The sequence below is a fragment of the Schistocerca nitens genome, chromosome 4 (genome assembly GCF_023898315.1).
Source record: "Schistocerca nitens isolate TAMUIC-IGC-003100 chromosome 4, iqSchNite1.1, whole genome shotgun sequence".
In the NCBI taxonomy this organism is placed as follows: Eukaryota; Metazoa; Arthropoda; class Insecta; order Orthoptera; family Acrididae; genus Schistocerca; species Schistocerca nitens.
In genome coordinates, this window is record NC_064617.1 from 528,178,228 (window position 1) to 528,206,072 (window position 27,845).

Below are 27,845 nucleotides of genomic sequence, written 5' to 3' on the forward strand. Positions count from 1 at the left end.
TATGGAACTGGTTATTCCCACAACTTGACTCTGACAATTTCATCAGCAAGATGGAGCACCACCACAGTGGCACAACAATGTGTGCAGTTTCCTCAATGCCAACATGCCTCAGTGTTGGATAGGGCGTACAGGATCATGAGACCAGGCTTTACATTCTTGGCACTCTTGGCCTCCTAGGTCCCCTGACTTAACACCATGTGATTTCTTCCTGTGGGGATATGTTCAACAATGTCTTTACATTCCTCCCTTACCTCATGACACTGATGAACTAGAAACCAGAATCTCAGCTGCTGTAGCTTCTGTGACAGAAGACACCTTACGCTCAGTTTGGGATGAATTTGGCTATCGGCTAGATGTTGTCTGTGTAGTCAATGGAGGATATATTGAACATTTATGATTGATTTTTACAAACTTCTGTCTTTTCTGAGTAATTTAGTACACAATTTGTTGGTGTTAAGCCCTTCCTCCTAATAAATAATTCATTTTAAAATCGGGTCATTCTTTTTGGGACACCCTGTACTTCACTAAAGTCTTTGGTTTCCAGTAGCCTTTGTAGCCTATCTATGTTTGTTTACTTAGTTTGTCTAAACTCTTTAAATTTTTTTTCTGGCTTTCCTATGTTGCCTGCTAATTTAACTACTACCCCATAGTGGTCTGCAATGATCATGTGTATGACCTGTACCGTCTGCCTGCTCTGTTGTACATTAGTGATCACATGATCTATTAATGTTTCTGTATTTTTACAGTATCTCTTGGGACTGTCTACTGCTAAATAAACTCCTTAAGTTTTAATCAGATCTTGGAAACTCCTTGTATAACAGTTGCCTTTTACTGTATTAATATTTAGGTCACTAGCTACAATTATATATGAGAATCCCCTGCTAGCCTTGTCTAATAGTACTTCTAACTCTTTTAGAAGTCCACTTATCAGACTGTTTGGCGATTTGTAGATATCTATTATCACACATTTTTCCCATAGGTTGTCGGTATTGCTGCAGCTTCAAACAGCATTTCTGTACAGTTGTCTACTGGCCATGGAATGATACCCTCTATTTTACTGTGTACATGGACTGCCACCCATCCACCCATATGTTCAGATCTGCAGAAATTAGCAATTTTTTTAAATTTCTGTATGTTGTAAACATTAATTTCATTTCCTTTCAGACCATGTTCTGAAATAACAAATATATGTGGTAATTCTGCAGCTACTAGTACTTCTATCTGTTCTAATTTACTGGATGCATACTGTACATTCTGCTGCAAGATTCTTATATTAGAAATATTTGTGCTGATGTTTTATTTTTCTATGGAACCTTTCTTTTTACCTACTGGTACAAAAAATCCTGCTCCTTGAGATGCTTTTGCTTCTTTGTTCTTTCTCCTCTCCCGTATCTCGCCTGTGGGATCTCTGTCTCAGCTTCCCCTTCTGCAGATGATGACACAGCTTCTTCTGCTAATGATGACATTACTCCTTCTGCTGGTGATGACACTGCCTCTTTTTCTGCTGGTGATGACACTGCTCTTCCCTCCTTTGCAGGGCAGCATGATGTTTCCTCTTCTGTTCTTTCATCTTTTGGATGTTTTGAATCTGTTACTGGATACAGTATTGTATCTTCAATTTCTTCCCTCACTGACAGTTGTATAGGTCTATTTACCTGTTCTTATGTGCTGCTATTTTTTTCTAATATTTCTCTGCACAGAATTTCTGTACCATAGTTGTTTCTGCACAGGCCATGCTTTGTGAAATGTTCTCTCACTGAGCTTGTTGCTTCAATAAATGCAACATTAGAGAAAAAGCTACATAGCTTCCTGAATTTCCTGTTTGTGTTGACAATTTCTCTGTTTACACATGAAGCTTCTATCAGGTCATGGCTGTGTGGAATGCTTATGACATATACATCGGAATGTATAAGTTTTCCTAAAGTTTCTCTTAGAGCCCTGGTTGCATTTAAACTTTCGTCTTATATACATCATTTCCTCCCCCAATAATAATACATCGTCGAAGTGTGTCATTCTGCCACAGGCTTCATGCCCTTCAAAGTTATACTGGGGAAGAAAATGACAATGTAAGGTACTGGCCTGAGCCAGTGGCAAGAACACAAGATGATCTCCGGAGAGTAACTCTATGTGGGAGGAGATGACAGAAATGAGTCCCTTAGGCTTCCATCTTTGCAAGATGCAGATGGATGCTGCTGTTGGAGGCTTTTGGATGGAATATTGCATAATGAATAAATAGCATCCTTATGCTTGGAAGCATAACAAAATTAAAGAAGAAGAAGAAGAAGAAGAAGAAGAAGAAATGGCTTGCTGTGTTCTTTTGAGAGCTAAAACTGTCTTAAGGGACTGTAGTCTATTTTTTTGCCCCTAAAGAAGAAACAAATTAATGCAGAAATGTAAAAAGTTGACCAAATTGAGACTTGACACAAGCACTTCATTTACCAATAACATTATTTAGATGGCTTAAGGAGCTTTTCTTTTTAAATTATATTATGTCATGTAACTTCTTCCTTACATCTTGGGTTGATGCATAAGTTTGTAGCATTTTCCATAAATTTAATAAACACAACATATACACATAACAGAGACTTTAGTCATCAATAATATATTCTCAGTAGGTGTGGAATTTTGTCAGTTTAGGAGAATGCAGGCAGGCATTATCATGGAGTAGCAACACTTCGCGCAATCTTCCTGGTTGTTGATCTTGGATTGCATCTGCAAGATGTCTCAGATGTTGACAAAAAATGTCAGCAGTGATCGTTACACTTCAGGGAAGCAATTCATAGTTCAACACACCATCACTGTTCCTCCAGATGCAAAACATTAACTTTTGCAAATGTGTGCAGGTCTTTATATGGGGAGTTTCTGCTTTGTTTGGGCTCAACCATATCTTTCTTTTCTTTGTGTTATCATAAAGACACGACTTTTCATCATAAGTAATGATACAGGATAGGAATGATCAATCTTGTTCGTGAGCCAGCTGATGATGAGCAAGCAGGGATGCACATATGGCCATCACCTGATTTTGTGAGTTTGGCTTAGAGCATGCAGCACCTGTACTCCCAGTTTCTGAATCTTCCCTATTGCATACAAATGTTGCACAATGGTGGAATCATCACAGTTCATCACATTTGCCATTTATCAAGTACACTGATGTGGATTGTTGTGGATTACTACTTTTAAACTATCATAGAGCCATGAAGACCTTCCTGAACATGGAGAGTCAGTAATGTCAGAATGATCCTCCATAAAATTAGAGAGCCATTTTCTTGCAGTGCTCTGTCCAATGGCATTATCCCCACACATGGTGCAAATGTTTCTGGCTGCCTCCATTGCTGTCAACCCCCTGTTGAACTCAAACAGAAGAATATGTCAGAAATGTTCCAATTTCTCCATTTGGCACTCCCTTTTCTGGCATCCATGGCTCTACTCACTATCTCCAAATGACAAAATGATCATAATCAAACTCAGATAGCAACAGTGAACTACAAATAAAAAAATGACAACTGATACATAAATTCATAGGAACCGGAACAGTAACACGAAAAAAAAAAAAAAAAAAAAAAAAAAAAAAAAAAAAAAAAAAAAAAAAAAAAAAAGGCTACTATAACTTATCCACCAATTTAATACTATCATCAGACTGGAACTTAGAATTCCCCAATAAAATTCTTGGTCATTACACAGCAAATCTTATGCTGAAGCATGGTGTGCCATCTGTCATTTTATTCAGCATAGGATTCCATTTTGATCACAGATTCATAACAGGAATTTATGCACAAGAAAAATTAGTCAGCACCAGGAGACATCAAGGTCAACACTGTGGAAGACCATCTTTAGTTTTGACAGAAACCTAAACTTGGTGAGGAAGTCAGCCTATAAGTTCCTTTAGCTATCCTATATCCAGATGAAGCTACCCACTTTGATCAGATACCATTAAGAACAACAACCAGGAAGACTGCGCAAAGTGATGCTACTCTATGATAATGCCTGCCCGCATTTTGCATGGGTAGCTTTGAGAGATGAAATAGTGAAGGTAGCAGAGGATCAAGTCGGTAAAAAGACGAGGGCTAATAGAAATCCTTGGGTAACAGAAGAGATATTGAATTTAATTGATGAAAGGAGAAAATATATAAATGCAGTAAATGAAGCAGGCAAAAAAGAATACAAAAGTCTCAAAAACGAGAGCGACAGGAAGTGCAAAATTGCTAAGCAGGGATGGCTAGAGGACAAATGTAAGGATGTAGAGGCTTATCTCACTAGGGGTAAGATAGATACTGCCTACAGGAAAATTATAGAAACCTTTGGAGAAAAGAGAACCACTTGCATAAATATCAAGAGCTCAAATGGAAACCCAGTTCTACGCAAAGAAGGGAAAGCAGAAAGGTGGAAGGGGTATATAGAGGGTCTGCTCTCTAGATTGGTAGAAATTGTTTTGAAGGTCTTCCTGTTGCAACCAATGCATCATTTATGATACTACTTAAAAATTTAAATACATAATAATAAAAAACAATTTATATTACATTCAAAGGTGCTGACTAATGGGATTGCAAATATGTTAATGGCTTTACTGTCTTTTTCTTTTCAAGAAATTTTCATACCAGTTAGAACCTGAATGAGAGATACAGAATGAATGTATAATCTTTAAGCAAATGAAGAATTATGTCATCAAGGTAATTATCTCAATTGATGTCTGTTACATAATCTTAAGTAGAAGTATTAATTTAAGTTTCACATGATCGGAATTTCTGATGTCCAAAACATTTATTTTGAGTAGTTAAGTTAGTTCCATGGCATTGATACTCACAGTCATAGAATATTGTCAAATTCTACAGAAATTATTTGTTCATATCAACCACTAAAAATTAGGAACATGCAGAAATACAGTGAAAAAACAAGCAGTTTCTTACTTCGGCAGACAGGGCAGCATTTTCCTGGTTCACGGACAGGATTCTTACAGTTGACTTCTGGACACTGCACAGGTCGACACTGAATATCTCCATGCTGTGACAGAATACCAGTGTAATTTATCTATGTTAATCCAATGCAAACTATGGAAACATTTCTCATTTTACTAATATTCTAGTACACATGAAAATTATGGAATTGAAACACATACTTAAATGAGACTGAGTTCCAAAACCTTACCCTCTGATAGTTTCCCCTATGTGCCACATTTCCAAGTCAAAAGGAAATTATTGGATGATTGAATGTTTATCTGCTATCTGGGTTTCAGAAAGTTATTCTCAACTTAGATATTTCAATTAACAAAATGGCTAGAGAATACAAAAAGAATGCACAACCACTCAAAAAAAGTAAGATAGTTTAGAAGACAGCCACTGACAAAATTATGCACATAATTAAGACTGGAGGAGTAATGGAAGCTGTGTTAGTATTGTACATGCAAAGAAGAAAAGGGGGGAGGGGGGTGGGAGTGCGAGAGACAGAGAGAGAGAAAGAGAGAGAGAGAGAGAGAGAGAGAGAGAGAGAGAGAGAGAATATAGCTCTAACCAATAAGTTGTACAGTAAACATTAGCATAGATGGTGTGCATAACCAGTACTCTCTCAAACAGTTTACCTATGGAAAGCCTCTTTCTGACCAACACTCACAGCGGAATAGACAAAACAGAAAAGTAACATGGGAAGATCAACCACAAATCATGTATCTGATATTGTTATTGAATAAACTCAGTCAAATATTTACTTTATAAGAGTACAGACTGTCTCTTATGATGGCCAATATTGTGGCTGAGGGTAAAAATTATACCTAGCAGCAGTTTGCTTCCACTCTGTATAACCAATGGCCAGAAAGTTTTTTACACTACTGGTCAAACTGGCAGCTCAGCACAAGGGTTCAGAAAAGATTACTGCTTACAGAAGCATTTTTTGTGTTTATTGGCTTTTAGCTTGTACCTCCAAGGGGTCGGTGGATTAATTTATGGATTTGGCAATGCTGATCATAGAGGGTGGCTGGATGTCCTTTCTGTTGACACCCCATTCCCTTTGGGATGGGATTTGTGTATCTCATCTGCCTGTGTCTAATGTTATCCCATATGAGAGTGTGTGAAAATTTACTAACTATTTGCACATTGTGGTGGGATGTGGATACCAGCCTGGTCTGATGTAGGAAACCACAGGATCATCCTCGATCACAAACCATAGATAAGAATGAGAGCAATAAATAAGATTAAAATTATCACCCTGAATATGAAACAGGGCATACTGTTGTGATACTATATCCCAATTAATCTATGCTAAAGCTCCTATATCAAGACAATGGCAGTAGCCACATGAATAAATACTGTGTTCTGGTCACAAAATTTTCCTGTCAATATCATCAAATTACTTTTTTTCTGTAGCATTAACAATCCTGATTTTAATTAATTTTTATTTCATGATATTTCTCTTTTATAAAATCAGCTCATTATTTTCTCAAGGCTCCCGCTATAGCAATTAGGGAGGAGGCCAACAAAAATGCACAGACTTTCATTAGTTCTGAGTATGAGACATATAGTAGCTCACATTGCTGTTTAAGTGGTATTCCAGTCCACAGACTGGCTTGATACAGCTCGTCTTGCTACTCTATCTGGTGCAAGTCTCTTCATCATGTCATAACACATATTGAACTGAACCTGCTTATTTTAGCTAAGACTTGGTCTCTCTCTCTTCAATTTTTACTCTCCGCACTTCCCTCAGTTATCAAACTGACTATTTCTTGATGGGTCAGAATATTTCCTATCAATTAAGCCATTCTTTAATCAAGCTGTGTCATACATTTGTTTTCTCCTTAGTCTGATTCAGCAGTCCTTCATTAATTATCCAATTTAGCCATTAATCTTCAGCATTCGTTTGCAGCACCACATTTCAAAAGCTTCTCTTCTTGTCTGTATTGTTCATAAACCATGCTTCACTCCCAGATGCGACAACACATCAGACAAGTACTTACAGAAAAAAAGGACTTCCTAATACTGAAATTTATTTAATTTCTCTTTTTCGGAAAAACTTTTCTCGATGTTGCCAGTCCTCATTTTATATCCTCTCTACTTCAGCCAGCATCATTCCTAATATAATTTCCTCAAAATCACCTGATTTAATTCAGCTGCACTCTATTACTCCATACATGTCCTCACCAAAGTTACAGCATGATTAAAAATGTACTGTATATAACCACTTCAGGGATCATGACTGATGGTGTTGATCTTCTATTGTAGGTCCTTTGTTATTTCTGATGCTCATAAATGGCTTTCCACTACAGTGACTATCACGAAAAGTGGCAACTGAAGGTCACACCCTATGCACGACTTTTCAGGAGCAAAACACTGTGATTTTCCTCCTTTGCAGTTTTGTTGCACATACACACTGAAGCAATGATGGAGATTGTTAAGTGTTCCTGTGCAATATTATGTGTTAATGTGTGTGTTTTCAGCCTTTTATGGGAAAGTGCAATGATGAGTTTTGTAGTCAGCATAATGCAGGAGCAAGGGCCAACATGTGCTACTACACTGGTCAGTGTGCATAAGGAGGCAACAATACATTCAAAATTAAAATAAGTTTATCATATCAGACATAAAGAAGTTTTATTACTGATCTGGCCAACAAGGAAGCAGCCAGGAATAACATAAACTTTGTGCAAATTTATAAACTGACAGCAAAAGCTAGTGGTGTTTCTGTATTTCCAAATCTTCTGTATTCCATATTAACAATGCAGTAACATCATCAGAATCTGCAGATGTGAAAATGCGTTTTGATTCTCCATAAAAGGGATATAAATGGCAATGGAGATCTAGAGAATTTGATGATTTTAACAAAAACTTAGCGTGTGGAACCGTATTTGGTTACTATGACAGGAGACAGTATCCAACAGCTAGAAAAATAAGGGCTGCCTCTGTGAAAGAACTAATTATTCTGGCTCAGAGACCTCCTTTCTTCATCTTCTACACTCACTTGGATTTTGATTCAGAAAGTGCAATTATGGATGAAAATTTTTAATAGAATGCAGACACTGTGCAGCAAGAGTGATTTTTTTTGCACAATCCACTTTGAGTGCAAGAAGCCTGTAGTATATTTAGATGAAACTTGTATTCATTCATAGGTGACACAACACAATAATGATGTCTTCGGTGCCACAAAAATTAATTGCACAGTTTTCTTTCTTACTGGAAGTTTCTATGAGGTGCAACAGAATGCAAATTCATCAGCAATGATATTTTTTATTGCACATGTGAAACTGTTTCACTCCTCTTATGGTATTTTATTTTTTAATCTTGGAATATTTTCATATTTTCATGATAAAGTACATATCACATGCATCATTACATTTTGAGAATACATTTTTTCAGTCCAAGTATGTTAGTGATTTTGTTTTTTTCCATAGGGGGAAGGAAAAAGAATATTTCTTGAAAATCTCTTGTAAACTTAGTTTTTATTTTTATTTCCTTATGACTGGCAAGAATTTCCTTTTGTAAAATATGCCTTCATATTCCAGACTAAAGGATAATGTCTCTTTTTCATCAGTTTTCAACTTGATTTGCAAAATATTTATTTTATTTTTTTACCTCCAAGAGTTTGTGTAATATCAGAAGACATGAATGATTGCCAAATAAATGTACAAGCAGCTGAATCTCACTGATTCAATGGTATAAGTTACAACTTACTCATGAAGAAATACTTCAAACTGTGCATTTAATTGCAGCTTACTTTTCTGAGTGTAAGAAATATAAACACTTATTTCATCCATGAGAAACATATATTTCTGTTGTTGGATATTCGTACTTCTTATTATGATATGTACTTTCCTCCACATGTAACAGTTTTGTATGGTGACTAATTATTCACATTTTATTACGCTTAACCTGACTTTCTAATACACGAATATTTCTGCAAATGTAATTACTTTTGCTTCAGAAGTGAATGTGCTACCATTGTGGTGACTTATTTGATACTTTAAATAATTTAGTTATTGCATTCCATACAAGTTTCCTAAGATCACATTCACTGATTTGACTGCAAGTGTAAGTAGTGAAGACAACTTCATATTGTTGATAGATATATGATGTTTTTCCACATTATGTCAGGTCTCCTGCTGTTTACTAGAATTTTTTCCCCTCTTTCTTAAAACAAAATGGTATTTTCCATCAAATATCTGTAAGCTATAAAAGAATCCTATATGATCTGCCCTCTGATGTACAATTTCTTATCTTTCAGGGTCCTTAGGAAACCTCGAAAAAGACATACTTGGTTTCTTCTTCTTGCTGTTGCTGCAATGTGTTGTACTAAAGATGTTCCCAATTGTAAATACCATTCTAAAAACAAATATAAACAACTACAATTCACATTTGCACAACTTGCTGGCCACTTGGCACACTGCTATCCCAGATGGTAACAAAAACAAGTTGGAGTGCCACAACTGTTATGTTAGACTGTGGTAGTAGTTTGCAATGAAATAATTAATCATATATAAATTTTTCTGGATGTAAACTTCTATATCATTTAAGATTACTAGGTTGAGAGTTCTTGTATCTTTGGTCTTCTTCCCATAATATGTTTTGGTGCATTTTAAAGAGAGTCAGACACACGCTGTTGTAAATGGTAGTCAAAAGTCTGTTTTAGTTTGTTCTTCTGAAGATCTGTTCCATAATGTAAAGATTTTATATTTGGCAGTTAGTTGAAGTAATCTGAATAAATCAACAAATGGGTATAATTCAACATCACAGTTTTTCAGCAAGTCATGTTTTCAATGAAAAGTTGTAAGAAACAGATAAGTAAAATATAATTTATCATTGTATGATCTTCCTTCTCTCAGACATTTAATAGCTACTGTATACTAGTGATACAACAGCTAAAACTTTGCACTTGAATACACGTTTCTCAGAATGGACACTTTAAATGCTTTTTAATAGGGGCAAGGGTAATCACATGTAGAGAAGGAGACTTCAGTACAGCAGAGCTGGCAGATGAGATGACTCTCCTTTCTGAGGATTTTGTGAAAACAGAACAACTGCCAGTGGTGTAGTGAGGAATTCCAAAGGCTAACGGAGGCAATCCCGACACAAGAAACTTCAGAAGTGATAGGCCCAGAAAGCCAGCTTCTGAACAAATGAACTTTCTTCCCAACCTAAATGAAGCTTCATATGGAAAAACTGTATTTAAAAAAAGGTAGAAAAAGAAAACTCTAGCTCCCCCTTGGTAATGATATTAATGATGGTGCAACATCTGATGCTACATCACAATCAAAGAGAAGAACACACAAAACTTGATAAGTGACTCTAACCTGAATAGTCACACTTAATATTCTGACACTACCTGGCATAAAAGAACATGTAAAGTTATGAAAATGAGGAAGATAACATACTTGGACTCAGGAAAACAGATCACCCATCATTTCAAATATCTTGGCAATGGTCTCTGATACTTTTGATGTGAGTAAATCAATAAATCACAAAGAATATTCCCAGTTCTTAGGCTGACAGGAACCTAAACTGTTAGTTGCCTATTACAAATCTCCTTAAATGCCAAAGTTCTGTAATTTTTGCATATCACATAATATCATATTTTGGAGAAGAAAATGTCCACAGCAAGAGCTACATTCAATGAAAATGTGAAAAACTTTACCTATTTTCAAGCACTAATACTTAATGATATTATTTTCTGCCATAGCTCTTCACTAAGGGAGAAAGAGTTGGTTGTACAGAGGCATGTAATGAGGACAACATGTGGTTTCCACTTCAGAATCTCTTTTAGCAAATCTGTTTAAGCAATTTGGCATACTGACAATAGTCTCACAATACATTTAATCCATTATAAAGATTGTTGTTTGAATCAATCACACTCCAAAACAACTGTAGCACTCATAAATATAGTACTAGATGCAGAAATCATTAAACTATCCATCAGTCAGCCTTAGTGTAGCACAGAAAGAAGTGAATACAATCAAATATTGACAAAATTATTTAACTGTATAGATAAAAAATCTACTCACCAAGCAGCAGCAGAACACACACATAAAAGATGGTTGTAATTGGCAAGCTTTCAGAGCCAGTGGCTCCTTCTTGAGGCAGAAGGAAGAGGGTCCTTTTCCTTCACTCCTCTTCCTTCTGCCTGAAAAAGGAGCCACTGGCTCAGAGAGGTTGCCAATTACAACCATCTTTTGTGTGTGAGAGCAGATTTTTTTATCTATCCAATTAGATAATTTTCACAGAAAGAAGTGAAGCATAGAAGTCTTCAGTTAGGTACCCAATGATCACAGCTATGATCCATTGCTAATAACTAAACTATACACTAGCCAAACTGACAGCAATACAAAATTTTAAAATAAAAGCTAAAACAGCTTCCAATAATAACCATTCACTTTTGAGTTGAAGAATTCTTTATGAGGAAAACTCAAGTTACAGGGACAATACTTTCAGAATACGAGAAACATGTTAAAAAAAATTAGCATTATTTCTAAAAGATCATACAGACACTTCATCAAAAATTTTAAAAAATTAAAAAAAGTCGTTTGACAATTGCTATACAACAGATATATTCTTTAACATCCTTCATTACTAATACTCCTAATATTTTAGTTACGATGGGAGCCACAGCAAAAGTAATTTTTTTGAATGACAATAATCTTTTGCACTGGCTATTGTAACTCACAACAGAATATCCTTTTATTTCGTCTTTTCACTATTGTGCACTTTCAGCAGTTTCACAATGTATGATCAATGTAAGTTTCCACTGAAAGCCAAATATGTCCATTTGATCAGTTATGCCCTATAAGTTCTCTTATATTTTACTTTACTTTACTTTTTATTCTGCTGACTAAACAACTATTCTTTTGTATTTGTTTTTTTAACGATGTTAAATGTGGCAAGTGTGGCATATATTTCAGCCACTTTAAAATGGCTATACACCCAGATGCATGCAGTATTAAAAAATTATAGAATAACAGGAAATTCTAATCCATTTATGATGTTGAGGACAGAAGATTATTGTCATTCAACTAATATTTCTATTTTCTTAATGCATATTAAACACCAATACTTCCATAATTACAAAATAAAGTACATAGTAACCATACAGTTACACTACATGACCAATTCCTGATGATTTTTATCTGTATGTATTTTCTTTACACAGTGTATCAAGATGCTAAAACTTTCAATGGAAGCCAAAATATCACAACTGAGTAATACTTTCTTTATTATTATTATTATTTCTTTCTTTTCTCAGACGTGACGCAGACCTTGATCAAGAGTGACTTCCTTTTAACTGTACGGTATATGTTATATCGCATTTAGGAACTTTCGGGTAATTGAACATGTATCAATAATCACGGATTTCTGTAGTTGTATATATAAGTTTGGATGTAGCTGTATTGCATTGATGTACTGGTGGATATTGTGTGGTATGACTCCTGTAGTTGATAGTATAATTAGTATAATGTCAACTTTATCCTGATGCCACATGTCCTTGACTTCCTCAGCCAGTTGGATGTATTTTTAAATTTTTTCTCCTGTTTTCTTTTGTATATTTGTTGTATTGGGTATGGATATTTCGATTAGTTGTGTTAATTTCTTCTTTTTATTGGTGAGTATGATGTCAGGTTTGTTATGTGGTGTTGTTTTAGCTGTTATAATGGTTCTGTTCCTGTATAATTTGTATTCATCATTCTCCAGTACATTTTGTGGTGCATACTTGTATGTGGGAACGTGTTGGTTTATAAGTTTATGTTGTAAGGCAAGCTGTTGATGTATTATTTTTGCTACATTGTCATGTCTTCTGGGGTATTCTGTATTTGCTAGTATTGTACATCCGCTTGTGATGTGATCTACTGTTTCTATTTGTTGTTTGCAAAGTCTGCATTTATCTGTTGTGGTATTGGGATCTTTAATAATATGCTTGCTGTAATATCTGGTGTTTATTGTTTGATCCTGTATTGCAATCATGAATCCTTCCGTCTCACTGTATATATTGCCTTTTCTTAGCCATGTGTTGGATGCGTCTTGATCAATGTGTGGCTGTGTTGGATGATACGGGTGCTTGCCATGTAGTGTTTTCTTTTTCCAATTTACTTTCTTCATATCTGTTGATGTTATGTGATCTAAAGGGTTGCAGAGGTGGTTATGAAATTGTAGTGATGTAGCCGATGTATTTATATGAGTGATTGCTTTGTGTATTTTGCTAGTTTCTGCTCGTTCTATAAAGAATTTTCTTAAATTGTCTACCTGTCCATAATGTAGGTTTTTTATATCGATAAATCCCCTTCCTCATTCCTTTCTGCTTAATGTGAATCTTTCTGTTGCTGAATGTATGTGATGTATTCTATATTTGTGGCATTGTGATCGCGTAAGTGTATTGAGTGCTTCTAGGTCTGTATTACTCCATTTCACTACTCCAAATGAGTAGAGGTCTGTGTTACTCCATTTCACTACTCCAAATGAGTAGGTCAATATTGGTATAGCATAAGTATTTATAGCTTTTGTCTTGTTTCTTCCTGTCAATTCTGTTTTCAGTATTTTTGTTAGTCTTTGTCTATATTTTTGTTTTAGTTCTTCTTTAATATTTGTATTATCTATTCCTATTTTTTGTCTGTATCCTAGATATTTATAGGCATCTGTTTTTTCCATCGCTTCTATGTAGTTGCTGTGGTTATCCAATATGTAATCTTCTTGTTTAGTGTGTTTTCCCTTGACTATGCTATTTTTCTTACATTTGTCTGTTCCAAAAGCCATATTTATATCATTGCTGAATACTTCTGTTATCTTTAGTAATTGGTTGAGTTGTTGATTTGTTGCTGCCAGTAGTTTTAGATCATCCATGTATAGCAAATGTGTGATTTTGTGTGGGTATGTTCCAGTAATATTGTATCCATAATTTGTATTATTTAGCATGTTGGATAGTGGGTTCAGAGCAAGGCAGAATCAGAAAGGACTTAATGAATCTCCTTGGTATATTCCACGCTTAATCTGTATTGGCTGTGATGTGATATTATTTGAATTTGTTTGGATATTAAGTTTGGTTTTCCAATTTTTCATTACTATGTTTAGGAACTGTATCAATTTAGGATCTACTTTGTATATTTCCAATATTTGTAGTAACCATGAGTGGTGTACACTATCAAAAGCTTTTTGGTAATCAATGTATGCGTAGTGTAGCGACCTTTGTTTAGTTTTAGCTTGATATGTCACCTCTGCATCTATTATCAGTTGCTCTTTACATCCTTGTGCTCCTTTGCAACAGCCTTTTTGTTCTTCATTTATAATTTTGTTCTGTGTTGTATGTGTCATTAATTTCTGTGTAATGACTGAAGTTAATATTGTGTATATTGTTGGTAGGCATGTTATGGGGCGATATTTATCTGGGTTTGCTGTGTCTGCTTGATCTTTACGTTTCAGATAAGTTATTCCTTGTGTAAGTGTATCAGGGAATGTGTATGTGTCTGTAGTGTAACTGTTAAATAATTTAGTTAGATGTGAATGTGTTGAGGTGAACTTCTTTAGCCAGAAATTTGCTATTTTATCTTTTCCAGGGGCTTTCCAATTGTGAGTAGAATTAATTGCTTGGGTGACTTCATGTTGCAAAATTATCACTTCAGGCATTTGTGGTATCATCTTGTATGTGTCTGTTTCTGCTTGCATCCACCATGCATGCCTGTTATGTTGTACCGGGTTTGACCATATGTTGCTCCAGAAGTGTTCCATGTCTGTTATGTTTGGTGTATTGTCTATTTTAATGTGTGTGTTATCTATTGTCTGGTAAAATTTCTTTTGGTTTGTGTTGAATGGTTGGTTTTGTTTCCTTCTATTTTCACTTTTTTTGTATCTTCTAAGTCATTTGGCCAATGCTTGTAATTTCTGCTTCTTTTCATCTAATTGCTCTATCGCTTCTTGTTGTGAGATTTTACGTAACATTCCCCCCCCCCCTGACATTTCATTTCTTATAAATTGTGTTAGCTGTCCGATGTCTTTTCTCAGTTTTTCTATTCTGATCTGTAGCCTGTGTTGCCATGTTGGTTTTGTGGGTTTCTTCTGTGTGTTGGTTGGTTATGATCTCTGCCTAGTGTGTATATTTAGTGTAGTGAGTGCTCCTATATAAACCAGTAGTTGTAACTCTTCCATAGTTGTGTTTCCATTTATTTTGTTGTGTATGATTGTGTTGATAGTTTTTATTGTTGTTTCGACTTGTGGGTTATTTGGCGGTCTATGCAAGAATGGTCTAATGTCTGTATTTGTATCTTTGTATTCTATATATGTCAGCTGAATTTTTTCTTCTATATCTAACATGTGTGTCACTTCATGTTCTATTTGTGCTTGTTCTGGTGGCTGTCTTAAGATTTCGTTTTCCTCTGATTGTTTAACTGATGCGTGTGGTTCTTTGTTTGTTTGCTCTGGGATGTTTGAGTCCATTACTGTATTTTCTTCTTCTTCTGATTGCACATTATTTTGTTCCAATATTTGTTGTACTTATTGTTTCATGTTTTCTAATTCTGACTGGGGTATCCTGTTATTTTTGATTATTACACGGATCTGATCAGCTAGTCATTGTTCTGTTAAAAATTTTAATTCTGGGTATCTGGTAATAAATGTTGTGTATACTTGTGATCTGTATCCAGTTGTGTTGGTTCCTAGGTTTGTTGCTTGGTAATAACAGAACATGAGGTGTCGGTTAACTTCATCTGACCATCTCATCCTCTGTCTTTGTTTTCCTTCTAGGGTGGTTGCGGGAAGCATATCCTGCAAAACACCTCTATTTGAATTTAAATCATTTTCCAGTTGGCTAGCAGTGCCGTTACCATTGTGGGCGGGCATAGGGTTCAAGTGTCATCCCCGACCATGACGGCGCTTGTCCAAGGCTTCTTTAGTTCTGTCCTGAACCAACTAGTCACACTAAAAGGGGGGTTAGCCCTATTAGTGGTTTGTTCTTTTCGTTGCCTTTTATGACTGGCAGAACATACCGGAGGCCTATTCTTTTCCTGGGCCTCCACGGGGTATTATTATTATTATTATTATTATTATTATTATTATTATTACTTTTATCATTAACAGTTACAAAATAAAAACTTGGGTAATGTTTTTCACTTACCTCTTAACACAGGGAATGAAATATTTAAATGTGAAAAAAAATCAATAAGCATGAAACAGTGAACAGTGGGCTCGCTTCAGAATGCTCAATAACTCATGTCAAATGAAAATAGTGGAAATGTTTGACGGATTAAATACAAGATTCATACATGACTTTATACCTTAATTTCTTATTTTAAAAGACAAAGAGAAAATAAGAAATTTACCACACAGGAACAAATTTCACAATCATGTTGCCAAGATGCACCATCTGTATGTATTGACCCATTGACACGGCATGACTTGTAGCAATCACATGATTCAACTTTACTTATTCGTTCTTCTGCTGCAATGAGCTGTAACAAATGTCATGCTTAGGAGAAAAATGCTACTTTAAACAAAAATAAAAATGGGTATTGTCACCACTTAACAAAAATGTAAAATTAATGAAAACTAAAAACTATTAATTAATGGAATCAGATGCAAAGTGTCCTTTTTCTTTCTGGTTATTGACCATTGCCATATCTTATTGACATCTATAATAAAGTTATCTTAATGGAAATTTACGATAAAGATAACATGCTATATTGCAGACCACAAGCCTTTGCCAGAAAAAGAAAAACACACACCATTCCTTCACACCAGCAGCCACAGGTCACGCTTACATGACCACCAACTCTGACAGCTTGGGCCAGAATGCAATTATCAGGTGGGATGGTAGCAGAAATCTGGAGGGTATGAGGGAGGGGAAGGAAAAGGAATAGGAGTGTATGGGTGCAAGAAGAGGAGTGCTGTCCACTGGAGAGTGCAGGGACTAGAATGCCAACAGGCACAGCATCAGGAGGTTGTGGGGCAGGGAGGTGGGGAACAGTGGAGTGAAGAAAGAGAGGAATGGGAAAACATGGGTGGGTGCATTGGCAGATGGTGCCTCCTGTTGCTGTGCCTGTTGGCATTCTAGTCCCTGCATACTTCACCAGACAGCACTGCTCTTCCCTTACCTGCATAGTGCCATCCCTTCCCCTTCCCTTCCCCTTCCCCCTACATGTAACCTCCAGATTCATGCTACAATCCCATGTGACAGCCCCATTGTGGCCCTAGATGGCAGAGTTGATGGCCATGTGTGCATGAGGTTTGCTTGCTTGTGTGAATGAAAAGAGTGTGATTCTCTTTTTCCATTGAAGGTTGGGGCCAAAAGCTTATGTGTAAGTGTCTTTGAATTGTGCCAGTCTACAACTTAGCATGTTGTCTTTATGGCAAGTAGCAATCTATTTTTTCCTACATTGTTGATAAAGTTATTTTAATAACTTTAGAGCTAAATGTGTGTCCATCAGGTGAACATTTGCTGGGTTGAATATATTTGCAATACAATAAAATTGTGTACCAAACTGAATGTAAAGCCATATGCCTGTCTTCAACAAAAGTGGTTTGACAATGCAGGGTAACAACCTTACAGATGACTCAAATTTTTCATCTGCCACTCTTACATATTTCACAAAGATTATTTATTGAAGCACTCAAGACTGATGGCATGAAAAATAGATTTAGTGGAAATAATGGTATAGCAACAATCCTCAAGTTGTTAGCAAAATCAACTTTCTCATGATCTAATAGGGCACTTGAGCACTACTCGCAAGAGCCAACAACCCATATTTGAGCTTCTGTTCATTGAATGTCAAATGTGTATTCTTTTCTTTCCTTGTTTTCCATGGTGTTTCTTTCCTTATTTTAATTTCTTCACTTCTGAATTACTCATGTTCCTCTACCTCTTCATATAATCTCATACCATAGGAAGAAAGAATCATATTGCACTGTTGGCTGGAGTCTACAAAATGTTGCACAGCCAAATACTGTCCCAGACCCCAGTATTTAGTTTCAACGTGACAAGAGACACAGAAAGAGGAAAGTGCCCTATGTTCATCTGTAGCACATACAGCAAATTCCTAGCTGTGTACATCAGCCATCTCATTGAGAGAGCACAGTCTGTAACATGGTGCTGTTGTGAGTGTTACAATTCACAGTAAAATGATGTGATCCACATTTTGGTTTTTGGCAGTGTAACGATAAGGGATTATATCATAAAAATGTCACATGGAAAGACAATCTATGGTGTTTAAAAATGTTTAATAGAACAAATTAGTAAGTGCTGTTATGACAAAGCCAGAAAGCAGTATCATTTTGTCTTTATAATGACGCCAAATGTCTTGATTGCAAAGTATTCTGACATTTCCCAGAAAACACTTCAACAGGTAAGAAATTAAGTTCATGGCTGTAATGACAAAAACAGTTTTTTGCCAATTCCCCGAAAGAAATGGAATCACACATAAGATAGTAATGTACATGTTGATAATTTCAACTGTCGTCTAATAAAGGAGATTACTGTGGATTTTTATGAGAGACCGAAAGTCGTTCTTAGATGTCCCAAGCTTCTGCCTGTTCTCGAGGCATATATTAATCTCCTGTGGGAAGACACAAAATTAAGATGCATTCCAAAGGGATTGGGGCCTAAGTGGAAAAAAACATGTTAGGAAGATTTAAACTTAACTACAAAAAAAAGTGATGCTGCAGGCATCAAAAGCAATGTAGATCCATCTGACAGGGTGATTGTTGTACATCTTGGAAGTGTACAGATTACCTCACCAGTATAGAGGTTATTGGAAATTTTTATTATTAACTAGCCATTCTCAGCCAAGTACTGCTGTGTCTCATTCTGGTTAAATGGACAACACAGAAAACAGAAAGAACACATATGGCAATAAGCCATATATACAACTTTCCTGTTTGCTACTATCATCCACTGACAAACCAGAGCATCACATTCATGGGAGACAAGGCTTTTCTACATAGCAGCGAGCTCCATCTTCTCCACTGGCATTTGTGGCAAACAGTTGCGATCACTGAATAACAAATAACATTGCGAGACAGTTTGCCTATGGTTCATCTGCATACAAAGTCACATTTGCTGCCAAAGGGGTGGCCTAGTAAGAGGTGCTGGCACATATAACTTCAACATTCTATAGCATGCTTGGATGATGTTTCCAGACACAGGTCCCTTGATCTGTTCAAGACATGCTCTACAACCCCTCAAAGTTTGTCACAACAGTTTTGGAGCACCCTATATATATATTAAAAATATATTATCTATGTCTATGCAAATGTTCATTAGAGCAGTGTACAAAAATTTTCTGTAAATCAGTTGAGAACTTTTTGAGATTTTTGGTAATAATGTTTCCCATTTATATATCACATATTTATTTATATCTAAAAACAAAGATGATGTGACTTACCAAACGAAAGTGTTGGCATGTCAACAGACACTTAAACAAACACAAACATACACACAAAATTCAAGCTTTCGCAACCAACGGTTGCTTCATCAGGAAAGAGGGAAGGAGAGGGAAAGATGAAAGGATGTGGGTTTTAAGGAAGAGGGTAAGGAGTCATTCCAATCCCGGGAGCAGAAAGACTTACCTTAGGGGGAAAAAAAGGACAGGTATACACTCGCGCACACACACACATATCCATCCGCACATACACATCTTGTGTCTGTGTCTGTGTCTGTAATCCCGGGAGCGGAAAGACTTACCTTAGGGGGGGAAAAAAGGACAGGTATACACTCGCGCACACACACACATATCCATCCGCACATGCACATCTTGTGTCTGTGTATGTGCGGATGGATATGTGTGTGTGCGCGAATGTATACCTGTCCTTTTTTTCCCCCTAAGGTAAGTCTTTCCGCTCCTGGGATTGGAATGACTCCTTACCCTCTTCATTAAAACCCACATCCTTTCGTCTTTCCCTCTCCTTCCCTCTTTCCTGACGAGGCAACCGTTGGTTGCGAAAGCTTGAATTTTGTGTGTATGTTTGTGTTTGTTTGTGTGTCTGTCGACATGCCAGCGCTTTCGTTTGGTAAGTCACATCTTCGTTTTTAGATATATTTTTCCCACGTGGAATGTTTCCCTCTATTATATTCATATATATATATATATATATATATATATATATATATATATATATATATATATATATATATATATATATAAGAACTCACACATATTTGAGTGCAGCATAGTATCAAAATTTCAAAGCAATAGGTGAAGAATTTTGGGAGATTTAAGATTTTTATATAAATGTAAGTGCTTGTTTATACAAAATTGTAAATCTCCAAAAGTTCTTCACCATCTGCTTTGAATTCTGACATAACATTGCATTCAAATACACACATTTTATATATATGGCATAAAGGTGTTAACAAAAGTCTCACGTTCTTTGTTCAAAACCGTAAATCTCCAAACACACACACAAACACACACACACACACACACACACACACAAACACAGATAAATATATTAGAAATTAAGATACATCCCAAAGGGATTGGGGTCTAAGTGGGAAAAACATCTTAGGAAGGTAAAAACACATGCCTATTCAAATGCAACATTGTATCAAAATTTCAAAGCAATTGGTGGAGAACTTTCAAAGATTTATGATTTTGTACAAACAAACATATACATTTTTTATTTATTTGTATAGGTAGACAATAAATTTATAATTTTTTTTTTCATGCTATTTCAGTTTTCTCTGTCAGTACCCACATACCAACTCTCATCACCTATGTGGTGAGTAGAGTCATCACCTCAGCATAAAGTTGTTTGTTCTGGTAATCTCCTTATTGACAAGTCCACATGCATTACCAGAACAGCCATTATGGAGAGTGGGAGAAAAATCATGTGTGGGTTATGACACATTGTTGGAGTATCACTCAACAGACACATGGTCTCTCTAGTTCTGGGCCTCAGCTCAGCACGACATCTTCTCCCCCCCCCCCCCCCCCTCCTCTCTCACTCTCTCTCTCTCTTTCTCTCTCTCTCTCATTTTCTTGGACTTCATTTCATTATCAAACAACACCTGCCATGATTACATTGACTGACCATTGGTCTGTTCCACAAACACATGCCCTGCCCAACTGTACTCCATACGCTGGAGTAGACTGCAAATATTTACTTTTAAATCACCACTCTGCACCTTATAAACTGGAGTCAGAAGTGAGAGACCCCACCAATTAGTCTGCAAAGGAGGCTGCTGTTTTTTCATGGTGAGCTTTGTCATGAATTAGCCAGGGCATGGAAGAATTGGCACTGCCAGAGATGCCTAGTGTTGTGTTGGTGCATGTCACTATGTCAGCAGAGTCTAGCTCACAGCCAACCCTGTCTGGGGACAAATTGTGTGCCCTTACCTTGCTGTAGCCTTCCCAACTGCCCAACACCATTCACTCATGATAACTGTGGGGATGCTGCCTGACAACAGCTGTGCAGTTCATCTGCCACCCTGCACCCTGAGCTGTGCCACTATCGGAGCCATCCTGTCTCATTGCACTGAATCGTGCTGCCCATTGGCTACCATGCAGAGTTGTGTTTCTCATCTAGGGCCATTTATGTCTTATCACATTGACATCACTGCACAACATGTCTTGTGACCTGGAAGCAATTCTTTGCAGCCACCACCCATCTACTGAGGATATTGAGGACATAGTGAACACCAGAGAAGACAACTGTTCTTTACTTCAAGGTGATGCATAAATTTTCATTTATTTATATTGATTTGCTTCATTGTAAGTAATTTTTTTTTCAATTTTGAGTGGATAAATGCCCACTAGGCATATGAATGGTAGTGCAGAAGTGAGTAGCATAATGTAATTGGATGGATAAAAAAATCTACTCACCAAGCAATGGCAGAACTTGCATGTAAAAGAAGGGTGTTACAAAAAGGTATGGCCAAACTTTCAGGAAACATTCCTCACACACAAATAAAGAAAAGATGTTATGTGGACTTGTGTCCAGAAACACTTAATTTCCATGTTAGAGCTCATTTTAGTTTTGTCAGTATGTACTGTACTTCCTCGATTCACCGCCAGTTGGCCCAATTGAAGGAAGGTAATGTTGACTTCGGTGCTTGGTTGACATGCGGCTCATTGCTCTACAGTACTAGCATCAAGCACATCAGTACGTAGCATCAACAGGTTAGTGGTCATCACGGACGTGGTTTTGCAGTCAGTGCAATGTTTACAAATGCGGAGTTGGCAGATGCCCATTTGATGTATGGATTAGCACAGGGCAATAGCTGTGGTGCGGTACGTTTGTATCGAGACAGATTTCCAGAACAAAGGTGTCCCGACAGGAAGACATTCGAAGCAACTGATCGGCGTCTTAGGGAGCACGGAACATTCCAGCCTATGACTGGCAACTGGGAAAGACCTAGAACGACGAGGACACCCGCAATGGATGAAGCAATTCTTCGTGCAGTTGACGATAACCCTAATGTCAGCGTCAGAGAAAGTGCTGCTGTACAAGGTAACGTCACTGTATGGAGAGTGCTACGGGAGAACCAGTTGTTTCCGTACCATGTACAGCGTGTGCAGGCACTATCAGGAGCTGATTGGTCTCCACTGGTACATTTCAGCGAATGGTTCATCCAACAATGTGTCAATCCTCATTTCAGTGCAAATGTTCTCTTTATGGATGAGGCTTCATTCCAACGTGATCAAATTGTAAATTTTCACAGTCAACATGTGTGGGCTGACAAGAATCCGCACGCAATTGTGCAATCGCGTCATCAACACAGATTTTCTGTGAACGTTTGGGCGGGCATTGTTGGTGATGTCTTGATTGGGTCCCATGTTCTTCCACCTATGCTCAATGGAGCATGTTATCATGATTTCATACAGGATACTCTACCTGTGCTGCTAGAACATGTGCCTTTACAAGTATGACACAACATGTGGTTCATGCACGATGGAGCTCCTGCACATTTCAGTCGAAGTGTTCGTATGCTTCTCAACAACAGATTTGGTGACCGATGGATTGGTAGAGGTGGACCAATTCCATGGCCTCCACACTCTCCTGACCTCAACCCTCTTGACTTTCATTTATGGGGGCATTTGAAAGCTCTTGTCTACACAACCCCGGTACCAAATGTAGAGACTCTTCATGCTCGTATTGTGGACGGCTCTGATACAATACGCCATTCTCCAGGGCTGCATCAGCACATCAGGGATTCCATGCGACGGAGGGTGGATGCATGTATACTCGCTAACAGAGGATATTTTGAACATTTCCTGTAGCAAAGTGTTTGAAGTCACGCTGGTACGTTCAGTTGCTTTGTGTTTCCATTCCATGATTAATGTGATTTGAAGAGAAGTAATAAAATGAGCTCTAACATGGAAAGTAAGCATTTCCGGACACATGTCCACATAACATATTTTCTTTCTTTGTGTGTGAGGAATGTTTCCTGAAGGTTTGGCCGTACCTTTTTGTAACACCCTGTAATTATGCAAGCTTTTGGAGCCAGTGGCAGAAGGGTTGAAAGGGAAGGAAGAGGGATGAAGGAAAACAACTGGAGGGGTCTAGAAAAGAGGGTAGATTTTGGGAAAGTCACCCAGAACTGTGGGTCAGTGGAAACTAACTGTCTGGTTAGGTCCTTGAAGACACTGTTGGACACGACGGTAGACCTTTACTTGTACTGCAGCTCAGCACAGTAAATAGTTCTGCTGCAGTTACCTTCATCTATCCATTTTCAGCAAATACTCTGAAAATGTGGTCGCATTCCTGCATAATGTTTGTCATGCTGGCTGAATGTTTTGATGGCCTGAAGAGTTTCAGTTAAATGTTACATGTCTGAAGTTGTCAAGACATGCTCAAATGTATGTGATATCACTCAAATCTCTGCATAAAGCCACCAGATTGGAGGAGATGACCAGGTGGTTATCTGACAGGTACTTCAACAACAAAATGTGAGTTTCTATTTTGATGGTGGGCAATTACTCACAGATATGAACTGGGCATTTCATGTGGTCAGGTCCCACTGCTAATACATGCGGGGCTCCTAGGAGTACCTACTGTAGAAAGGTTAACCAATCAAGTGCCAACTGCAGCCAGAAAGGCTAAGGCCAGGAAGGATTTCAAGGGTCTTGAGGAGATATGGACTGGGAAATGGCAGAGATGGTGTCATTACCACACCAAGCTCCCATTACAGTCAGTCAACCCAATTAGTTTTCTTGTGTCAACAGAGATGGTAAATATGATTGCAGAAAGCAGGATTCCCCCCCCCCCCCTCACTTCCCCCTCCCTGGCAAGAAGCAGGGTCTGAAGCCACCTCTCTGTTGCATTAGTGGACTGTGGACAGAGACTATTAATCCTTTCACAAAATATTGGGATAATTCAACAAATATAGTACAGATACTAAAAATACAGTAAAAATATCATTTGAAATATGTGCACTGCAAATGATAAAGGAACATGTCATCCATTTTTAGAAAACTTAAAATATTAACTCTGCAGTCCCTATACACATATGAGATTATTATATTTTTGTACATCAGGTACAAATTACTTGAGGGAAACCAGTTTTTCCACTCACATGATGCTAGAAACAAAGAAAATTTTATGCTCCCCACCTACTGCCTCAGACTGTATGCCCAGGAACCTCAATACATGGGAACGAAAATTTGTAATAAATTAAAAGGGAACAAGTTAATGCAGATGAATTTAGGTCCACTTGAAAGAAAGCTATATGAGGTGCTGACGCTGAAATGTTATTACTCAGTGGATGAAATCATGCTGGACAAACTGGAAATTTGAGCTGGATACAATGTGTTACATATTCCAAGAAATATCCTTATAGTGTTATTATTTGTTTTAGTGTTATTATTTATTAGTGCAAAAATCATTGTAAATGTGTTATAAATTTTTGACATGGCTCCTGTAAGCAAACCACACCAAATTCCATGCTGTGTTCAGCTACAGACTGATACAAGGAAATACACTTTTGAGATGGAGGTACTCAGAAAAAGGAGACAGGACTTTGACATCATTCTCTGGAATGATTTCTTGCACCACTTGCATGGCATTGTTGACTTTTAGAATCAAATTGTCCAATTTGGTGATGCAGTGTACCAGTCTGGCAGTGACACCACTGCAGAGACAAGAGTATCTCACAGAAAAAGACCTAATCTGCAGGATTATGCAAAACTAAATATCTTAGTGTTGAAAGCCAGTGCCCTTGAAATCATACGTAAGGAATGGAGAGAGTTCTCTGGATGGCAACTGGAATCCGATAGCCTACTGAACTATCTATCTGGCTGATCTTCTCAACTGAAATAAAGTTCTAAACTGTCTCCAGGTGCACACAAGAAACGCCTTTGTAAGGATTTTTTTTTTATTTTATTTTATTTTTTTTTTTTTTTTTTTTTTTTTAGGGGGGGAAGAGACCAAACAGCGAGGTCATCGGTCTCATCGGATTAGGGAAGGATGGGGAAGGAAGTCAGCCGTGCCCTTTCAAAGGAACCATCCCAGCATTTGCCTGGAGCGATTTAGGGAAATCACGGAAAACCTAAATCAGGATGGCCGGACGCGGGATTGAACCGTCGTCCTCCCGAATGCGAGTCCAGTGTGTTACCACTGCGCCACCTCACTCGGTCGCGCCTTTGTAAGGCTAAAAACATAAATGGAGAGCTGTGAGTCCTCCTGTGTTTAGATAACATTGGAAAATGAGACGTTACAGTTCCATGTGGGACAGTACTGGGCAGTGTACAAGAAATAGCAGCCACTGATATTCAGCAGTCTCAGACAGGAGAAACTAAGTTTCTGGAAAATCTGAAATGACACAAAAAGCATCCCACAAAGAGTTAAAAGATGTTGCTGAGCCAAGAAGTATGTGCATCACTCCACCCCTTAGACTTGACTTGGAAGAAAAGTTATTGCATTTATCAGGACCAGGCAGAAACCTGTTATATTCATTATTGGAATAATTCATGTGGCTGTGTGAGGATAGACAATATTTATCAGCAACAGATTTAACACAGCATGAAATTCTGACACAAAAAGCAAGTCCAGTAGCACAAAATCGCTACTTAATTCTGTATCATCTACAGTCAGTCATGAAGGAAAGCATTCGACAGCACTCATGACACTGGGACAATTCACCCTCTCTCTAGCCCTTGGGTATTATCTGTTGTTATCATACTTAGAAAATCATTTCTGGTGAGAAAACTTACTGCCTTTGTGTCAACACACAAACTGTGAATTGTATAACCTCCCTAGCTATGAAGTCAGGCTATTAAGAAATTCCAGGTGTGCTGCTGGACACCAAGTTTAACTGTGTGAGTTCCTTGGAATGCCCTTTGGTTTGAGAAATGCACCTGTTACTTTTCAGCAGTTTACAGATTTATTAATGCTTCGATTTAAACCCAGCATTTATTTGGCATATCATTGTCTTTTTGAAGATGATAGAGGAATACTCTGAATGGCTGAGAAGCATACTGCCACATTTACAAGACATTATCTTAAGCTTAAAATTGGAGAATTGTTCTTCAGTGGAGTCTCAGGCACAACATGGACCACATTGTAAGTTCTGGTTGCATAAAACCAGATCCACATCTCACAGAAGCGGTTAAAAACTTTCTCAAATCAAAACATATTAAAGAATTAAAATCAGTTCTCCTGCTGCTAATTATTACCATATATTTCTGGAAGATTATGCCACTGTCAGAAGCTTTTAATAAAATTGCTGAAAAAGGGGTGAATTTTAACTCGACCACAGAATGTGAAGCAATAATGAAATAAATTAAAGGTGTTCTGACAAAATCTCCTCTGTTAATTTATCTGGACTTTGAAAACCCATTTATCCTGTCCTGTGATGCTAGTGATTACACCATACATTGTGTTTTGAGTCAGGAGTAAGAGACTAACTGGTTACGCATTAGGTTAGCTCCACAAAACAGAAATTAAGCACAGCACAACTGATAAAGAGTTGTCGGCTCTGGTGTTTGGCATAAACTATTTCAAGTCAGTAGTCATTTCACAATAGTAATGGATCCTGCTGCCTTATTGTTGCTCTTGAATTTAAAAGACCCAAGTAGTTGACTCATGCAAAGGGATTTAAAGCTGAGTGAGTATGATTATGAAGTCTGTCACTAGCCTGGAAAGATGCACTTGAACTCTGCTGCAAACACTATCTGAGGTCTCCAGATCTTTTGATATAGTACCTTTGGACATCTTAGAACCATTTCCATTGACGCATCAAGAAAACAAGTATATATTATTAAATATTGATCATTTCCTATTTTATCTAGCTTGGAGCTGATTGCTGACATGATAGCAGAGATGATAGTGAAAGCTTTTGTTACACATTTGGTCTTACCTTTTGGAAGTTCTGATGCAATACTGACAGATAAAGGGACAAATTCTATGTCTTCATTATTCATACAAATCTGTAAACTGCTAGGTTTCATCCCAAAGTGAATGGGAGAATTGAACTTGAGACCAAGTCCACCAGTAAGATGCATTCTTATTATCTAAACAACACTCATTATGATTGGAATAAGTACTCACTTTACATTGTGTCTGCCTATAACACCTGGATTCATCAGTCATCTTGACAACTTTCTCATGATGTTGGGTATGCACAAAAGATGAGCTCTTATTTTGAAGTATTAAAGTTGTCAATGGTTATATATTCAGGTGAAGTTGAAGGGCTAGTTAAAAGACATAAAATTATGTGAAAAATGCAACAAAACAATCCCAAGGCAACTGCTCAGCAGACAAAGATGGGTAATAAAGATGCCACTTTACCACCATACCTACAATGTGATTGGGTGAGAAATCTTGTGCTCAAAAAGGAAAAAATGAAGAAGTTCTCCCTCTCTTATGAGAGACCATACCAGATTTTGTAGCTCATATCACCTATGATGCTGAACTACAATAGCAGACTGTGCCATAATTGTACACTCTGACAGGCTAAAGCCTTATCTC

The 27,845-nt window shown here is 37.3% G+C and overlaps 1 protein-coding gene across 1 annotated transcript in view; it reads right to left on the reverse strand.

Moving 5' to 3' along the window:
• Positions 1-27,845, reverse strand: part of LOC126251303 (protein kinase C-binding protein NELL1-like) — a 364,874-nt gene that overhangs the window by 251,250 nt on the left and 85,779 nt on the right. Inside the window, exons 5-6 of the mRNA XM_049951630.1 lie at positions 16,265-16,393; positions 4,905-4,998 (exon numbers count right to left, since the gene is read on the reverse strand). Coding sequence (XP_049807587.1) covers positions 4,905-4,998; positions 16,265-16,393 — 223 coding nt within the window. The remainder of the gene's footprint in view (positions 1-4,904; positions 4,999-16,264; positions 16,394-27,845) is intronic.